The sequence below is a fragment of the Eretmochelys imbricata genome, chromosome 16 (assembly GCF_965152235.1).
Source record: "Eretmochelys imbricata isolate rEreImb1 chromosome 16, rEreImb1.hap1, whole genome shotgun sequence".
NCBI lineage: Eukaryota > Metazoa > Chordata > Testudines > Cheloniidae > Eretmochelys > Eretmochelys imbricata.
In genome coordinates this window covers 22445528-22461780 of record NC_135587.1, presented here as the reverse complement: position 1 = coordinate 22461780, position 16253 = coordinate 22445528, and the positions used below count along the sequence as shown (strand labels likewise).

The 16253-nt window shown below is 39.0% G+C and overlaps 1 protein-coding gene across 5 annotated transcripts in view; it reads left to right on the top strand.

Annotated features, from left to right (window-relative positions):
• The window catches only part of C5 (complement C5), a 63965-nt gene that overhangs the window by 45417 nt on the left and 2295 nt on the right, over window positions 1–16253 (top strand). For 3 of the 5 annotated variants that reach the window (XM_077835607.1, XM_077835608.1, XM_077835609.1), the window contains 10 exons: window positions 3418–3499; window positions 3989–4040; window positions 4734–4836; window positions 5370–5444; window positions 5559–5664; window positions 5884–5970; window positions 6346–6435; window positions 8653–8736; window positions 9468–9606; window positions 9918–10414. The exons of 1 other annotated variant lie outside the window; for it this stretch is intronic. In XM_077835607.1, coding sequence (XP_077691733.1) covers window positions 3418–3499; window positions 3989–4040; window positions 4734–4836; window positions 5370–5444; window positions 5559–5664; window positions 5884–5970; window positions 6346–6435; window positions 8653–8736; window positions 9468–9606; window positions 9918–10047 — 948 coding nt within the window. In that variant the 3' untranslated portion in view covers window positions 10048–10414. Of the gene's footprint in view, window positions 1–3417; window positions 3500–3988; window positions 4837–5369; window positions 5445–5558; window positions 5665–5883; window positions 5971–6345; window positions 6436–8652; window positions 8737–9467; window positions 9607–9917; window positions 10415–16253 lie in introns of those variants that run through there. One more of the 5 variants, XM_077835610.1, reaches the window with a different exon arrangement.

Here is a 16253-nt window from a genome sequence, read left to right as displayed (position 1 = left end):
TTGATCAGTAATTTTCTGTAACAATGCCTGTTCGGCCCAGCGTGCATACCAGACATCTTCATGCACCATACAGAGTACACATAGAACTGCATGAGTGAACCATCCTCAGTTCCTTCTCAGCTGCCCTATGGCCTCAGAAAGAGCATCTAGCATGCCTGCTTTCAGCCTAGCAGTAGCTTAGCTTTTTTTATCCTAGTCTTCAGATAGTTTAGTTTACCAGTTTGTTTGTTTTACTTTATTAATCTGGTAGCCCCTTTTTTATCTGGGTTTTTTTAATTGAACACCCTTGTTCTCCTTCACTTTTGAATGGCTCTGTCTTAGGGGTGGTCATCATTTGTTATGCCAGGATCCCCAGGCCTTATGCACTGCGTTTTTTTCTGCAGGAAGTCTGTCTCCATTAGCAATGGACATTCTTAGTGTCTTCCCTGGGAGACACCCACATACTGGCAAAGTGTAAGATCTGCACTTTTTTTAAAGAGCAGATCTAGAGAAAACAGAGAAATCAAATTTAGATTGCTTATGATGGAGCAAGCCCTAAGACCAGCATCAGATCTTGGTTCAGAGGACCCCTTGTACACTGGCCTTCAAGTGTACTTAATGCCCCATTGACCTCCATATCTCATGCGCTGGGATCTTCACAGGATAAAGGCGCCAAAGGTACCAACAGGCTCCAAAGAAGAGGAGTTCTGTATCTCCCACCAGAGCCCTTTTCAGAGAAATCTCAGTCACCTCAGAGCATGACTGTTTCAGAGACCTTTGGTCCCAGAGAGAGTACCTTTGAGGTTCCAAGATGATGCTCTGCTACTGGGAGCTCATCAAAGACTTCAGGCTCTTCAAGAGATGCAGTACTAAGCATGCTCCAATATTGATATTGGTGCCAATAAGACATGATAATTCCAGCAGAGAATGTAAGTACACTGCTTCTAGGAAGCTGGGAAGGCTATGAACCCCAAGCACTTTGATTCTAGGAAACTGGAAACGTCCACCTTGGTACGCAAACTGGTATCCCAGACTGCTATGTCAGTGTGCCAAAAGCCATCAACATCTCCAGTACTGACGCCGTCCACTAGATATGCATCTCTGAAGCAATCAGCGCCTCCGGTGCCAACACCCATCTTCTAGACAGGCACCATCAAAGCAGTCGGCAACCTTGGTATTGAAGCCAGTTGTTGTAGGGCCTCACTCAACCTTGGCTCAGATACACCTGTTACCACAAGAATCTTCAGGAACCTTTTTGTTTCAGAGGAACTGGCGTCTCCATTGCTAATGGGGACTGAACCTTTGTTGTTACTGTGATCTGTTGAGTCACCAAGACATTATCTTTCACCAGTGACTCCCAGCTCTCTGGTACCTCTCACATCGGACAGACATCTAGCTTCACCTTCATTGTCTGCCCCACTGGACTATTTTGAGGATGATTTCTGTGATTCCCAGATCTCCATCCAGGGATTTCCTGCCTACCATAGAAGAGATATCCCCCTGATTAATCATTCTGAGAGGGAAGTTGCAAGGGAGAAACAGTTTTGAGCTTCTTTTCGCTGGTATGACCAACACTGGATGCCGCCTCCTTTACATTACGGTTCCCCGCAATACTCATATTGGGACTTTGAGTTCTGTATTGCCAGCAGTTTTCAAGAGCTCCTAGCTACTCTGATGATCAGCATGAGGATATATATTTTTCTGCTCCATTGAGTCCTCCTCAACCCCAAGAGGAGATCTTTGAGGAACAAGAGGCCAGAGCAGACAAGAAAGTGACACCTCAAACATACCATCATCGCTTAATTAGGCTGTAATGCCTCCACCACCTTCTTCGATGGATAACTTCAACCAGTTCTAGGAGCTGATGAAATGCATTTCTGATTCACTCCAGATTCCTTTGGAGGAGGCTCAAGAGTCACAACGTATGCTTTTGGATATTTTACACCACCTCTGGACAGTGTCACTACCTTTGAATGAAGCTCTACCAGAACCTGCTAAGACCATATGGCAGACTCCTGCCACAGCACCACCTACTATAAATGGGCAGAAATATTATGTCCTAGCAAGAAATTCAGAATATTTGTTCTCTCACCCGCCACCAAATTCTTTAGTTGTGGAAGCTGTCAATGAATATGGCAAGCAATCCCTTACAATAAAGACCAGAAACGTCTCAGTCTCTTTGGGCACAAGAGGTACTCCTCAGTGACCGTGCAGTTCAGGATCACAAATTATCAAGGTCTGATGGTGAAATACAACCATGCTAACTTCAGTACATTCAACAATTTTATTGAAAAACTTCTTGAAGAACTTTGAGAACAGTTCCAGGTCGTCATAACAGAGGGTCAGCTTTTAGCAAGGGTGTCATTTCAAGCTTCTCTAGTGCAGCCAACACTGCAGCTCAATATGTCTCCACTGACATCATCATGCATTGAGTGTCTTGGCTGTAAATGTCCAGATTTCCCAGGGACATCCAAAACACTGTGGAAGACCTCCCCATCGATGGACTGAAACTCTTTTCTGAATCCACAGATGAATCTGTTCACACCTTGAAGGACTTCAGAGCCACACTCAGATCTTGGCATTTACACACCTGCCAATAAGAGGAAATTTAGTAGCTCTCAAACCACACAAAGACAGTAACTGGTTCAATTTTCTATCTATAGAAAATGCATAGGGGCCATAGAAACAGTTCCAGCCCAGTACAAGGGGAAGGGATTCTATTCAAAGTATTGTCTGGTCCCCAGAAAGAATGGGGGATGGAGACCAATATTATATCTCAGACTCATAAACACCTTTGTGAAATTAAAGAATTTCAGGATGGTGACTCTCACAGCTATAATTCTGTCACTGGATTCTGGGTACTGGTTCGCAGTCCTTGACCTTCAGGATGTATATTTTCACATCACAATTCACCTGTCACAAGAGGTTTCTTCATTTTACAGTTGACCAGAATCACTACCAGTAGAGAGTGCTTTCTTTTGTCCTCCCCTGCCCCGGAATGCTCTCAAAGGTCATGGCAGGTAGTAGCCATTCATTTGTGGCAACTAGGTATGATCATCTTCCTTTACCTCAATGATTGGCTGTTCAAGGGCCCGTTGTATGATGAAGTTCCTTCCACAGTACAAAACACCTATTCCACAGGTTAGGTCTTCAACTCAACATCAAAAAGTCTACTTTGATTGCAGTACATTACAGTGGTTTGATTTCATAGGGGCTTCTCTGGATGCCATAACAGCCAAAGCTTACCTATGTGTGGTAAGGTTTGTGACCCTGACAAACTTAATTTCCAAGGTTCAAATAAGCCCCCAGACACTGACATCTAATTCTGCATATGACTGTCTGCCTTTGATCATCTCCAAATATGAACACCTGTTTATCAATTTTGAGAATTGTTTGCTGTGCATGTTTTCTGTTAATTGTCTATTTGTACATTTATAGGTGAGGACTGTATATCATAAATTCAGTACTTCTGAGGAGACATGTGACTTTGAGTTGAAGGTTAATGTATTGACAGATAAAGGTAAAGAGTTAGTGGTGACTTTTAAAAGCTTGTTTTTCTTTTTTAAATTAATCAGGACTGTACAGGAAAATGCATCTTGATTAACAAAGTGGTCAATATTATCCCGTGCACATAACTTTACCTTCACCCCAATCAATTTTTGATGTCATTCATAGCTGTTAATTTAAAAGTACACAGCTGTTATCTTGCAGAAGAAGGATCTTAAGTTAACCCGTTTGAGTTTCATTTACTTAAGCAGATGGATAAGTGCTTTGCTGGTTCAGTTTATAAAAATTAAAATTTTGGCTAAGGTATAAATGAAAAATTATGTTGTTTGTTCATGAATAGAACATAGGTTCCCATTAAAAATTGGCTGAAAAAATTTCTGAAAAGTATTTGTCTCCTGAATATGAAAATAGTTCATGAGAACCCATTCATATAAGTATGCTGTGGTCTGGACAGCTGCTTCTGAAGAGCTATAAATTATTTGTTCTATTTAACGTACAAAAGGTGAAAGAAGAAAAGATGATAACCAACCTGAACGTTTAGAAGCTTGCGCAAAGTAAGTACAATTGATTTTTCAGTGACATAACAGCTTTTCAATATTTTACATGTCTAGGTATATTTTAAATTTAATCCAAACTCTAAACTTCCTGGGTTCCTAGCTCTGCCCTACACAGGATTCCTCATTCCCAGCTGGCACTTAAGTCATTGGATCAGTGCCAAGGGTTACTATGAAGAGGTTACTTGTGCATTTCCTGTTTTCTGAATGTTCAAAACTGTAGCCTTAACTTACTTTAGCATATGCATTTATATGCATTAATTTCCCGCACTTTTGAAAAACAAAGTTAGAAGGAAAAAAGAGATTAAAATATTCGTCATCCACTTGCTAATAATTGCCACCTTGTGTTACTACTGCTGTGACCCTTGTTTCCCTCTTTCTACCCCTTTTTATGTGCATGTGTGTAAGCATGTGCAGGATCAGGGTCAAAGATTGTAAGCTCTCTGGGTTAGGGACTCTTTTAATTTTATGTTTGGATTGAGTCTGTGGCCACTACTGTAATGTAAATAATACCTGTAATCTCTATTGATTTTATTGGTGTAAATCTGGAGTAAGTCAGCTGAAGTCAGTGAAGTTGTTATGGATTTACAATGGCATAAGAATGAGTAGAATTTGCCCAGAGGTTTTTCTGAGGACCGTGCGCTAAGTTCTAAGTTTTGGTTCTATCTATATTCATTTTTTTGTCCATTTTAGGTACAAGCCTAGTGAGAGAGAACCACAGTCAGGGTCTTCCCATGTAGTGATGGATATAACTTTGGTTAGCGGACTGGAAGCAAATACAGAAGATTTATCTACTGTAAATATTAAAGAAAATTTTACCTTTACCTACAGTATTTATTGTCCTTCTGCTTTATATCTTTTTATGGTAGTAGCACAGATTTTCAGCATTGTCTCTATCTTATTGCAACGCATTTTTCTCATACTAATTGGAATCGTGTACCTGAGTCTAGAGTCTGGGTTTTTGCCCATTATGGGCCTTATCCAGTTAAGTCAATGCCCTAGAAAAATGGGAGACAAATATGAAGTTTGGATCTGGACTCAGACTTCACCAAAGTTCAAGAATGTTGAGATTTCATAGTTTTAGTACATCTCTAATTATTATTATTGTTGTTTTTATCCCAAGGGGATGATAGAACAGTTCCCTTAAAGTATGGAATTGTTCATGACTAGGATCACATGACAATACTAAGTAACTGAAGATCCATTTGTAGAAAATGTTTTACTCCTCAAAACCATGCTAAAACCAATAAGCATAAAACTTTTATGGAAGACCATGTAAAATCCTTTTAAATTAGCTGATTAAAAACCTTTCTCTTTTTTCCCCCCTAGCTTGCAAGTGGAGTTGATCAGTTGATAACCAATTATGAGATAAAAGATGGACATATTGTTCTACAGATAGAATCGGTAGATCGTCTTTTTTATTTCCTATGATTATTCACAATTGGAAGCACTATTTTATTTTTTGGTAACACAGAGCTTCCTTTTGGTGTCTTTCTAATTCATGCATTCTTCAAACAGGTGCCAGCTAATAAATTCATGTGTGTTGCGTTCCGAATAGGGGAGATTTACCGTGTTGGAATGCGGAGCCCTGCCACATTCACTGTGTATGAATATCATGCACCAGGTATGTGTTCCAGTTCTTCAAATTCACATCTTTTGCTCTCAGAAGATTCTTTGAATCCTGTTAAGAAACTAACAGTTTCTCCCTTTTTCACAACTTTTAATCTACATTATATTAAGGTTTATGTCACAGTCACCATCTTTCTGGCTGAAGAGGTCTGGATGGTACTCTCTTGGAATTCAACTTCTACATGCATTTATTTTTTCCTATTCAATTCTGTAGATAAACAATGCACCATATTTTATAACCCTTTTGGAAATGACAAACTTCTGAGGCTGTGTGAAGGAGCTGAGTGCAAATGCATGGAAGGTAAACTTTGCGAAAAATGCCATTCTGTTGCAGTTAGTTGGAGAATACAGCTTAATGCTTTGGGATCCTCGTGGATGAGAGCACTACATAGCAGTGAAAGGAGCTATATATTCTATTTCAGAACAGCAAATGTTGCCTTTGCAATAAATTAAACATTCATTATATTCTAAACTCTAAAAAGAGATGTATGGAATTTAGCTGCACAACTCTTATTGACTTTCATTTTGTCGACTAAATGGGAATTGAGTAGCTTAGCTCTGTTGCTTCTGTGTTACAGATTGCCATGAGCAAATAGAAATTAATTATACTTTAAAAGAGGGCTTGTGCTGATGTTGCTTCCTAGCATTAACGTCATATCTCTTTCACTAAACATAGCGGAATGCAGTCAAATGCAAAAGAAATTAGATCTGACAATAACTGCTGATAGGAGGAGAGAAGCTGCATGCCAGCAAGTCATTGCATATGGTAAGATATGAATGATCAGTACATATTACTTTGAAAAACAAATGAACACTGTGTGATGAGTGATGGTGTGATGCTACAGGGTGCATCTTTTTTATTTTTATATATGTTGCTTTGAGAGATGCAGCATTTTTCAATATACCTATAAGAACATTGGAGGCATGTGACTCTTGTTAACAACAACATGTACTCATAGAGATGAACATACCCCTATTAGTGCCTGTAAATTAAAATAATTCAACCTAGACAAAGGCAATGTCTGTGGAAATTACATAGAGTTAATGGTCCCAATCTTTGAAGAGCTGCCTGTCTCTTAAGAAGATCTGAGGGCTCTCAACTCCTGCTCAAGTCAGTAGGAATTGAGGCTGCTGAATACCTCTCAGGATTGGTTTCAGTACTTTATCATAGACTGTGACTGTAGGTCTACTGGAGTAAAGACAGACCTCAATATATATCTTTCACTGAGTATTCTTTAAAATCAAACACATTTTTTTCAGAATTAAAAATCAAAGCCCTTGGTTATTTTCAGCTAACTTTTGCAAAGTAAATTACCCCATTTCAGATATGTCTGCAGCGCTGAGGGTTTGTTACAGGCTGTGATAGTCTTGTTTCATTCCTGTGAAAAAGCAGCATCGCACTAGAACTGAAACTATACAACACACAGATTTCTCATTTTGCCTGCCAAACTAAGCAGGAGAGGGTGCAAGAAACCTTTCCCCGATTAAAAATGGTAATCAAAAATAGAAGCACAGTTTTACACCAGTCCCAGAGGACAATTGTACTCGCCCACACACATACACTCTGTTTCTCTGGGTTTTGTAAGGGTCTCTGAACAGTGATTATTTGATGTGCTGTATAATGTGTTCTAATACTTGGGCACATGTAAGGCAAGTTGTGAACAAAGCATCAGATATAATTGAGTTTCCTGTAATTTGTTGGTTAAAAGCAGATAATGTAATCCCTAACGTTCTTCTCACATAGACTTTGTTTTTTTGTTGTTTGCTTTTTAAATGTTATCCCCAAAATGCAAAAAGAGAGAACATGTCCCACAGAGTTATTTAAACATATTTTGTTTTTTAAAGACTTGTCAGTGTTGGGATCAGAACCATTTTAAGGATTTTGACTTTAACCATGTTTTAGGCTAGAGGCATTCTAGCATGGCTTCTGACCCGTGTGAAATTGGTATTTTTTCTGATAATATGCTAACCACACCATCCTGTCATTTACCCTCTTGCTAGACTATAGCATGGTTCTATAAGGCAGTTCTCAGATTTAAAAATCCTAGCCACTTCAGTTATGGAAATCCGTGCTAGGTTGATGTTAAAATAAATATGCTTGAAGCTAGCACAGTTCTGTGCAAGTGTTAGTGAGATGTTAAATCACGTATTCTCTGTTACTGGCAAAAACAATCAGTTTTTTTCCCCAACGCTAATCCTTTGTCGTTGGATTTGAATATGCGTAAATTATTACATCAGGTCCTTTGGGTCTATATGTCTACAGAAATTTTAAATTACTTCAACTATTAGCCTAATAAAAACACTGTTGTAATGCTTGTTTGTTAATGATTGGTTAAAAATTCAGACATAGTTTTGAGTAGCCGAGGTCTGAATGAATTTAGATGCAATGGAGACTTACAATCAAGTCCAGTTTTAGAGCAATGACATTGGATGAATAATACTGTGACGTGAATAGTCTAAAGAATTGCAGCATAAAAAATCTTAATTGTGACTAAAAAAGTGTGTGTGTGTGTTTGAAGTGCTTGGCATTCTTTAGTGCAAAACATGCAGTGTCCTTGTAAAGTAATAGCCGTACATTGTAATACAAAAAATAAATGAAACCCTCCTAATTAATTAATTAGGGTGCATTATATGTGTATTTGTGTTGATTTCTGGAAAATATCTAGGAACATTGAAACTACCTTTCTGGTTTATTAAGTCCATTAGCCTATCTCTGGCAGTAGCTAGTGCCAGATGCTTCAGAGGACAACCGGGAAAAACCTTGCACTTCATTGTGAAATGCTGTACGTTAGGTGTGCATCCATCCATGGACAATCAGTTGATATGCTGAAACATGAGATTTTATTAGCTTTATAAGAGTTTCAGTTTGACAAACAATACATTTTACAGATGGCCCTAATATCCATCTGTAGTATGGATGTCGTGCAAAGCAAAAGGAAGAATTCTGCCTGAAACAGTAGCAACTGTTGTTTTTTCTTTATAGTCTATAAGGTAAACATCTTGTCCTCCAGTGAAGAAGGTAGTTTTATTAAGTATACTGCAACTCTTCTGGATCTCTATAAAACAGGTGAGAGTTCTAACTGTAATGTATTTAATTATTTTGTTTACAATGAAAACTCCCTTCAGTGACCACTCAAGCAGCAGACAAAAATCAGTGCTAAGTGGTCTCCTAATAAAGCTAGAGAATAATTGTACTCTATGAATCTGAAGATTCTTGGGTTGATATTTGTAAGCTAGTGTCTTTCACCAGTTTCACTGTATTTACGCTTTTATTAAAACTGTTATTATTGCTGCTGTTTATGCGGGCACCTGTGCTGAGGATCTCACAGTCTAGGCAGGCAAAACAAGCAGACAATGGTTCAAGGAAAGGAAACAATAATATTTGCTTTTATAAAGTAGAATTTGGATGCAGCAAAGTTGGCACAGATTTAGCTGAGCAATTCAGTGGGAGTTGCATGTCTTCTCATGCTTTACCATTTGCATCTGCAGTTATCTTGGTAAACACATTTGGTTTGTACAAGGCTCCTTTTGGAAGTCAGATTGCCACCTGTTTAATGTTTCTAGACTGATTCCAAAGGGCTGAAAATTCATGTTTTGATTTATCTGAATTTCCCTGTTACATAGTTAGTGGCTAATGGATGGCTTGGCTTTGCCCTCTTGTGATAAATAGTAAAACCAAATCAGTATGTTATGCCTAATTAACATGTGTGGCCCTGAAAAAATTGAAGCCAGCTGTTTTTTTAATAATTTTTTCTGTGAAATTTTCCAATGTAATAACTGCATTCGCTTCAACTCCAGGAGAGGCTTTTGCCCAAAAAAACACTGAAATCGCCTTTGTTAAAAAGAAGACTTGTACTGATGTTAAACTGAATCCAGGAAATCAGTATTTGATCATGGGAAAAGAGGCCTTTCAGATAACAGTTGGTTTCAGTTTCAAGTAAGTAAATTATTAACAGAATGTGCTGAGCTCTCTCCAGAGCATGACATGCTTCATTCTCATCAAAAGTGGCAAAGTGCTTGTACACCTTTGGTCATGTCATTTATTGTAATTGATTCAATATTTTGAGGACTTGTTTAATCCATTTTGTGTTACCCATTGTTTTTATGCTAATACACTTCTTCAGCTGTCCACATTTAAAACAGAGGAAAATAAGCACAAAGGAATCCATTTAATATTAGAATTTTCTCTTGTTTTTATCTTTTTTTCACTGCTTATGTACTAATGAGCTTTCTCTTTTGTCTGTGTAGATACCAGTATCCATTAGACTCTGTGACTTGGATTGAGTGGTGGCCTTCAAATACAGCTTGTGCATCTTGTAAAAAGTTTGTAGATACAATGGAAGAATTTTCTGAAGAGCTCTTTCTCAATGGCTGTTAACTTCCTTGGGAGAATTCTGCTGAGTAAAAATTGCCTGTTCAGTCTCACTAAAAAAATGTATTCTTAGCTGCTTAGTAATTCTTTCCAAACTTTAACATTCATAGGTAGGTTGACTTGGAATGTTTCATTTACTTATATTTAACAGCATCTGTTTTTATAAGATAATTATTTTAGAATTGTAATTTTTTGCATTGACGCTAGGGTGGGACAGGGAAAGTTTTCCAGAAATACTGCAAGGACATTTTAAAGTCAGATGAAATTAAATGGAACACCATTTTTAAAAAAAGAAATAGAGAAATATTGCCTTGTGCCAAAACAGTTGGACCCACTGAAATGCAATATCTTATTAAAACATATCCTTCCTCAATTTTATTTTCCTTGTATTTTTGTTTATCAGATACTGTTCTTATAACTTCACTTTGACATTCAGAGCACTGGGCAGAAATCACATCGCGTCAACACCCACCGCGGGCCTTCGCGATGCTTTGTTTTAATTAAACAGTCTGTATTTTTCTTCATTTATATTCTGTCATACAAATTGATACTAAAATATACAGTGCTACATCTCACACAATCTCTTTTTATGGGATAAAATTATTTAAAATGGGTTTACGTTTTAAATTAAACATATTTCTATCTAACCTCTCTGTCTGCTGAGGTTTTATAGCAGGTCCCACACCATACTATCTAAGTACCTAGGGTAAGTTCCTCACCCCTGCATCAGCCTCACTATGCTAGGTGAAGTGTAAAGGGGCTCTAAAAGCCCTGGATCCTGCCAGGGAAGATTCTCCTGGTGTAGGAACAGTGGAAGACATGTCATAAGGCTGTTCAAAATATGCTGCGGACTGCCCAAGCCCTCTGAGCAGCCCAGAATCAGGATGCAACCACCTTAATTACCCCTCCCCCGTCCTGTAAATTCTGTACTGCACCTCTTAGTTGGAACAGAGAATCTCACTCGCAGTATCTAGGACCTAGCTCAGCAAATGAGTGGCACATTCTCTGCTGAATGGTTAGTAACAGTTAAGGTTTTCCAGATGGTCAGATAGGGAGTAACTGGAAAATTTTGAAATCACGTACCAGAAAGTTGTGAAAATTAATGCTTGAGGGACATGAGTTTATATAGAAGCATCAAAATTTGTAAATAACAAAAAATGTGTTTACATATCAGAAAGCTAAGTGGCAAAATGGCCTTTTAATTTGAGAGAGACTGTCATGTTTTAATTGTATGTAACAGTATTTGATATTGGGCTTTATTTTTCAAGTAAACAATCCTTATCAGGATTTGTTAATTTAATAAATTATATCATGTCTGTTAGCCTGAAGGCTCATAAAATGCTTTTGCACAATATCTGCGTGTGTATATATAGGAATCATTTCACCGAACACTGAATTGCAGACATCTCTTGCATGGAATACAGCTGTTTTTTTAACAGTGCACTGCAAAACATATAACAGGAAGTGAAGACGACAATGTTCAACTGAAATATTTACCGTTAGTGGAATAAGCATTAGATCTGAAATATGAAGCGCAGGCTCTCTAGAACTTTAGGTACAAATCTGGGAGGGAATAACTTAACTCTTTATCCTTCTGAGGAATAGAAACTGAATTCCATGCCATTTACTGTTTGAAAATCTTTCATACAAATGGTCGACGTGAACATTCAGTATTCTGTGTACACCTTTTGTAGGAGTAATAGTTAACATGCCGTCCTTGGTCAAAATGTTCCCCACACCACTGTTGTGCTGTATGGTGTGCGTGTACCAATAGTTCATCCAACTGCAACTATGCACCTGAAAGGGGACTGGCTGCATTTCAGTTGTGAAGTCAAGCCAGGTCAAGCATCATGCTATCGTCCCACATCATTATTGTCAGTGTGCTTCAAGGCACTGGAGCGCTTGGTCCTACAGCACATATTACCCATACATGGAGAGAATTCTGCGCCCTGACCAAGCCAGCTTTCACCGAGGCCGTAGCACATGCGACCAAGTACTCGCGCTGACCACATTTATTGAAAATGGCTTCCAGAGAAACTTGAAAACGGGCACTGTTTTCATTGATCTAACAGCAGTGTACGATATGGTATGGCACACTGGCCTGCTCGTGAAGGTATCACGGGTCCTATTACCTTGGGTCACAGGTGTTGTTGAACTGTTCCTCCGCGATAGGCAGTTCAGAGTCCATATGGGGTAGAAGACAAGTGCTTGGAGACAACAGAGCAATGGATTACCCCAGGGCTCTGTGCTTTCTCCAAACCAGTTCAACCTTACGTCAGTGACCTGCCAGCAACAGTCATGAAAGTTCACATACGCAGATGACATCTGTTGCGGTACCCAGGCATGGACGTTTCACGAGCTTGGTGCCACCTTAAACCGGGACACGATAAAGTTAGCTGACTTCTGTAAGACTTGGCGCCTCCAGCCAAGCGTCATAAAAACAGTCTCCAGTTTGTTCCATCTTCACCACACCAGTGCAACCCAAGAACTGAATGTTTATCTGAATGGTCAGAAGGTGAGGCGTGAAGTAGAACCAGTCTGAACTTAGACCTCACACTGAGTTATCATGCCCACCTGAAGAAGACAGCAGCTGACGTTAAGACACATAACAACCTTCCTAGCAAATTGGCAGGTTCGTCATGGGGTACTTGTGCTCCAACTTTGCGGATGTCAGCTCTTGCCACCTCGTATTCGGTGGCGGAGTACTGTGCACCAGTTTGGAGTCGATTGTCACACACCAAACTGGTGGATATGTAGTTACATGCCACCATGCACATCATCTCTGGCACCCTGCGTCTGATGCCACTCCCATGGCTCCCAGTTCTGAGCAATATCGCTCCTCCTCATATCAGACGAGTTACTGGAGAAAGTACGCGCCAGCCCGAGCCTGCCGCTGCACAATGACCTTTTTAAACCACCAGCTGCACGTTTGCCATCACTTCACCAATTATGGTCTCATCCGCCACGCCAGGATGTTAGGACGGAAACACTCTGGCGAGAGGAATGGACATCTGTTATAATCCCCAACCAGTCCCTTGTCGCCGACCCCACAATTTGTCCGCCTGGTTTTGACCTGTCCCGTCGCCAATGGTCCCTGTTGAACATGTTCTGAATCGGGAAAGGTCTCTGTGCAGCCAACCAGTATCACTGGGGCCTTCGTGACAGCCCTTTGTGCAGCTGCGGCATGACACAGACAATGACACACGTTGTCGATGAATGCTTGCTGATTAGGTTCAGCAGTGGCCACCTCACGCCACTGAAGATGTGTAGTGACTATACTGTAGTTTGTAAAGCACGTTAGGATCTTTGCAAATGACGGGGGCTCTGTAAAATGTCATTATTAGCAAGCAGATTTGTGTGTCATGTTTTGTTAGACGCTTTTTGAATCTGCACAGCTAGTTATTATTTCTTATCTGGAAAGTGTTGACAGCGTGTTCAGCATTGTACAGGTCACTGAAGAATTCACAGACCCGTCCAAGAAGCATAATACATTTTTTAAAACAGCAGCAGCCAGTAGGATTTGGACATGACAGAAACACCTGCAGCATGTGTGATGTGTCATGCGGCTTTTTTCTAATATGTTTTTGTTCATGCTGTGGGTGTGCTACAAGATGAGAGCTATTTTTGATTAAAACAGCCTCACACATTATTAACTCTCATTTTACTTTTCCACTCTAATACTAACAGTATAAAAAGCTCTCAAGGGGCTAAATCAATTAACTTTAGAATATTTTGTCAAGCCTGTTCTGTGTATAAAAAGAAAGTAGGCAGTCTGCAACCTGGTTTTCTTGCTTACTTTAAACAGATGAGTATTGATCATGGATATCTTCAGATATTCAGTTATCCCTATATATGCACAAACCCAAATCAGGCTCTGAAATACTGAGTAAGAAAATCAATGTGCTCATGTTTATAGGTAAAAACAACAAGGAGTCCTTGTGGCACATTAGAGACTAACAAATTTATTTGGGCATAAGCTTTCGTGGGCTAGAACCCACTTCATCAGATGCATGATTGTTCATCGGATGCATGATTGTTTTTGCTGATACAGACTAACAGGGCTATCACTCTGAAACCTGTCACCATGTTTATAGGTGTTACATTTAAAATAACAGCAAACTAATATAGAGAAAAATAGTACTTTCAAAAAATCGGAGTTGCCCATTATATTTCTGAGTAGTCTTCTCAATAAAATGTGACTTTTTTTATTCTGAGCATTAAAATACTGTTTAGGTTATTAACCATAATCCCGTATCAGATTTTATAGTTGATATGCACTCAAAGAAGAATGCTTGGGACAAGAAAGGTCTCTTCATGGTTTGGTATTGTGCCTAGTACAAGGATTAAAAGAAAGCAGTGCAAAACAAAGACAAAAAAGTAGGCATGCTGCTTGTAATGAAAAAACAAACATGTGATGTAGGGGAATCCCACTTAGCGAGAAATTGAACTTAGTGTTTCCTCTTGCTGGTGATAGGCTTAGAATTTTAAGTTCTTAACCCGTTTGGTAAGTTGTCCTTAAACATTATTATTTATTATATATAGATCTTTCAACCACTTCTTACATTATTCTTTTCTTCTTGCATATCATATTTCTTCTGATGGTGCTGATTATATTTTCAATTTGTGGGGAGAGTCAGGGGAACAATCTGTATTTTAAAATTAGGAAAAACATTACCTACAGCTTGTATTTGAACAGAGCAGATTTTGTGTTAGGTATTATTAATCCTTACTGGACATTTTTTCAACAATTGTGTTTATATATTTCCTAGCACGATAACAGCATTGATTAAATAACAATAACAAAATTTAGAACTCCTGCTGAATTAAATTTTACTGATGTACTTGAACAGAGAAAAGAATGAATCAGTGTACTCCTGAGGGTGGATCCTTGATTGTAGAAATGTTGCAGATCCTGTATACCTGGGTCACTCTTTGGAGAGACGCAGCCAATTGCTTTTTTCTCAGCTATGTGTGGTTGGCTTTTTTAAAAAAAAAAACATTTTTCTCTTTTTACTTTTGAAAAATATTGATTTCTCCTGAGTTCCTCTGTTCTACTGAAGAAACATGATGCAATTTTTTTGTTTATTCACCAGTGTCTGTGGCAGTGTCCAAAAGAATGTGTACAGCTTCTGAATTACAGCTTCTTTGCATGTTGCAGTAGCAGAAACAGCAGAGGGAGCAGAAGGACATTATTTTGTGCCGGTCCTGTAAAAATAGCAGTTAATATTTTGAGAAAAAATATTCCTCAAAACAGAAGGATTTTTTAAAACATGAATATTGAGACTCCTGGGATCATTGCCTGCCAGACTGCAAAGGTGGTGGGTTTTTTGTTTGTTTCAATGGTACAGTGCTAGATCCTTCAAATTTCACCTTTCCTGCATGGGGGATCTTTTTTTTTTTTTTTTTTTTTACTGCAAGACCTCCATGTTATTTAATGGCTAAGTGCAGTGATACTTCAGACTGTGGCCCCAGGAGCCACAAGTGGCTCTTCAATGTGTCTCCTGTGGCTCTTTGCAACACATGATATTAAAACACTGTGTGATTGGTTAATAATTAAATCAGGATGCTTTTACTATGTTATTAACTAATTGTAGTTGATAAAATAATAATACTTAGAATAACCAAGAAAACATATATAAAATAGTAAATGAAACAATGAATTCTCACTACTCTGGCTCTTTTGGGTAATGATGATTGCTAATTTGGCTCCTGAACCTCTGTGGTCTGAGTATCATTGGCCTAGTGGATACAGCACTGGACTGGGACTTAGGTGGATTCTATTCTTGGCTTTGCCACTGACTTGCTGGGTCACCTTGGACATGTTATTTCACCTCTCTGAACCTCAGTTTCTCCCTTTGTAAAATGGGGATAATGATACTGACCTCCTTTGTAAAGCTCTGTGATCTACTGATGAAAAGCTGTATAGAATGTAGGTGTTATTCCTCAAGGCAGGATATCCCGTGGTGGATGGGTCAGATTTTAGATCTAAATTACTTGGCAGTGAATTTTTTTAACACTATCCAAAGGAACTATAATTGTATGTTAAAGTAATGGGCAAGAGAGTGGCCAAGCCCTATATAGGGTGCAAAGAGCTTTCTAATGGCTGTCGTAGTCTCGAGTGTAAGTGCTGCTGCCAATCAATCGGGAAACTGCACCCTGTCCAACGATGGCATAACTACTATGCTCCTCACTGAGGCTCGGTGCCTTGGAAC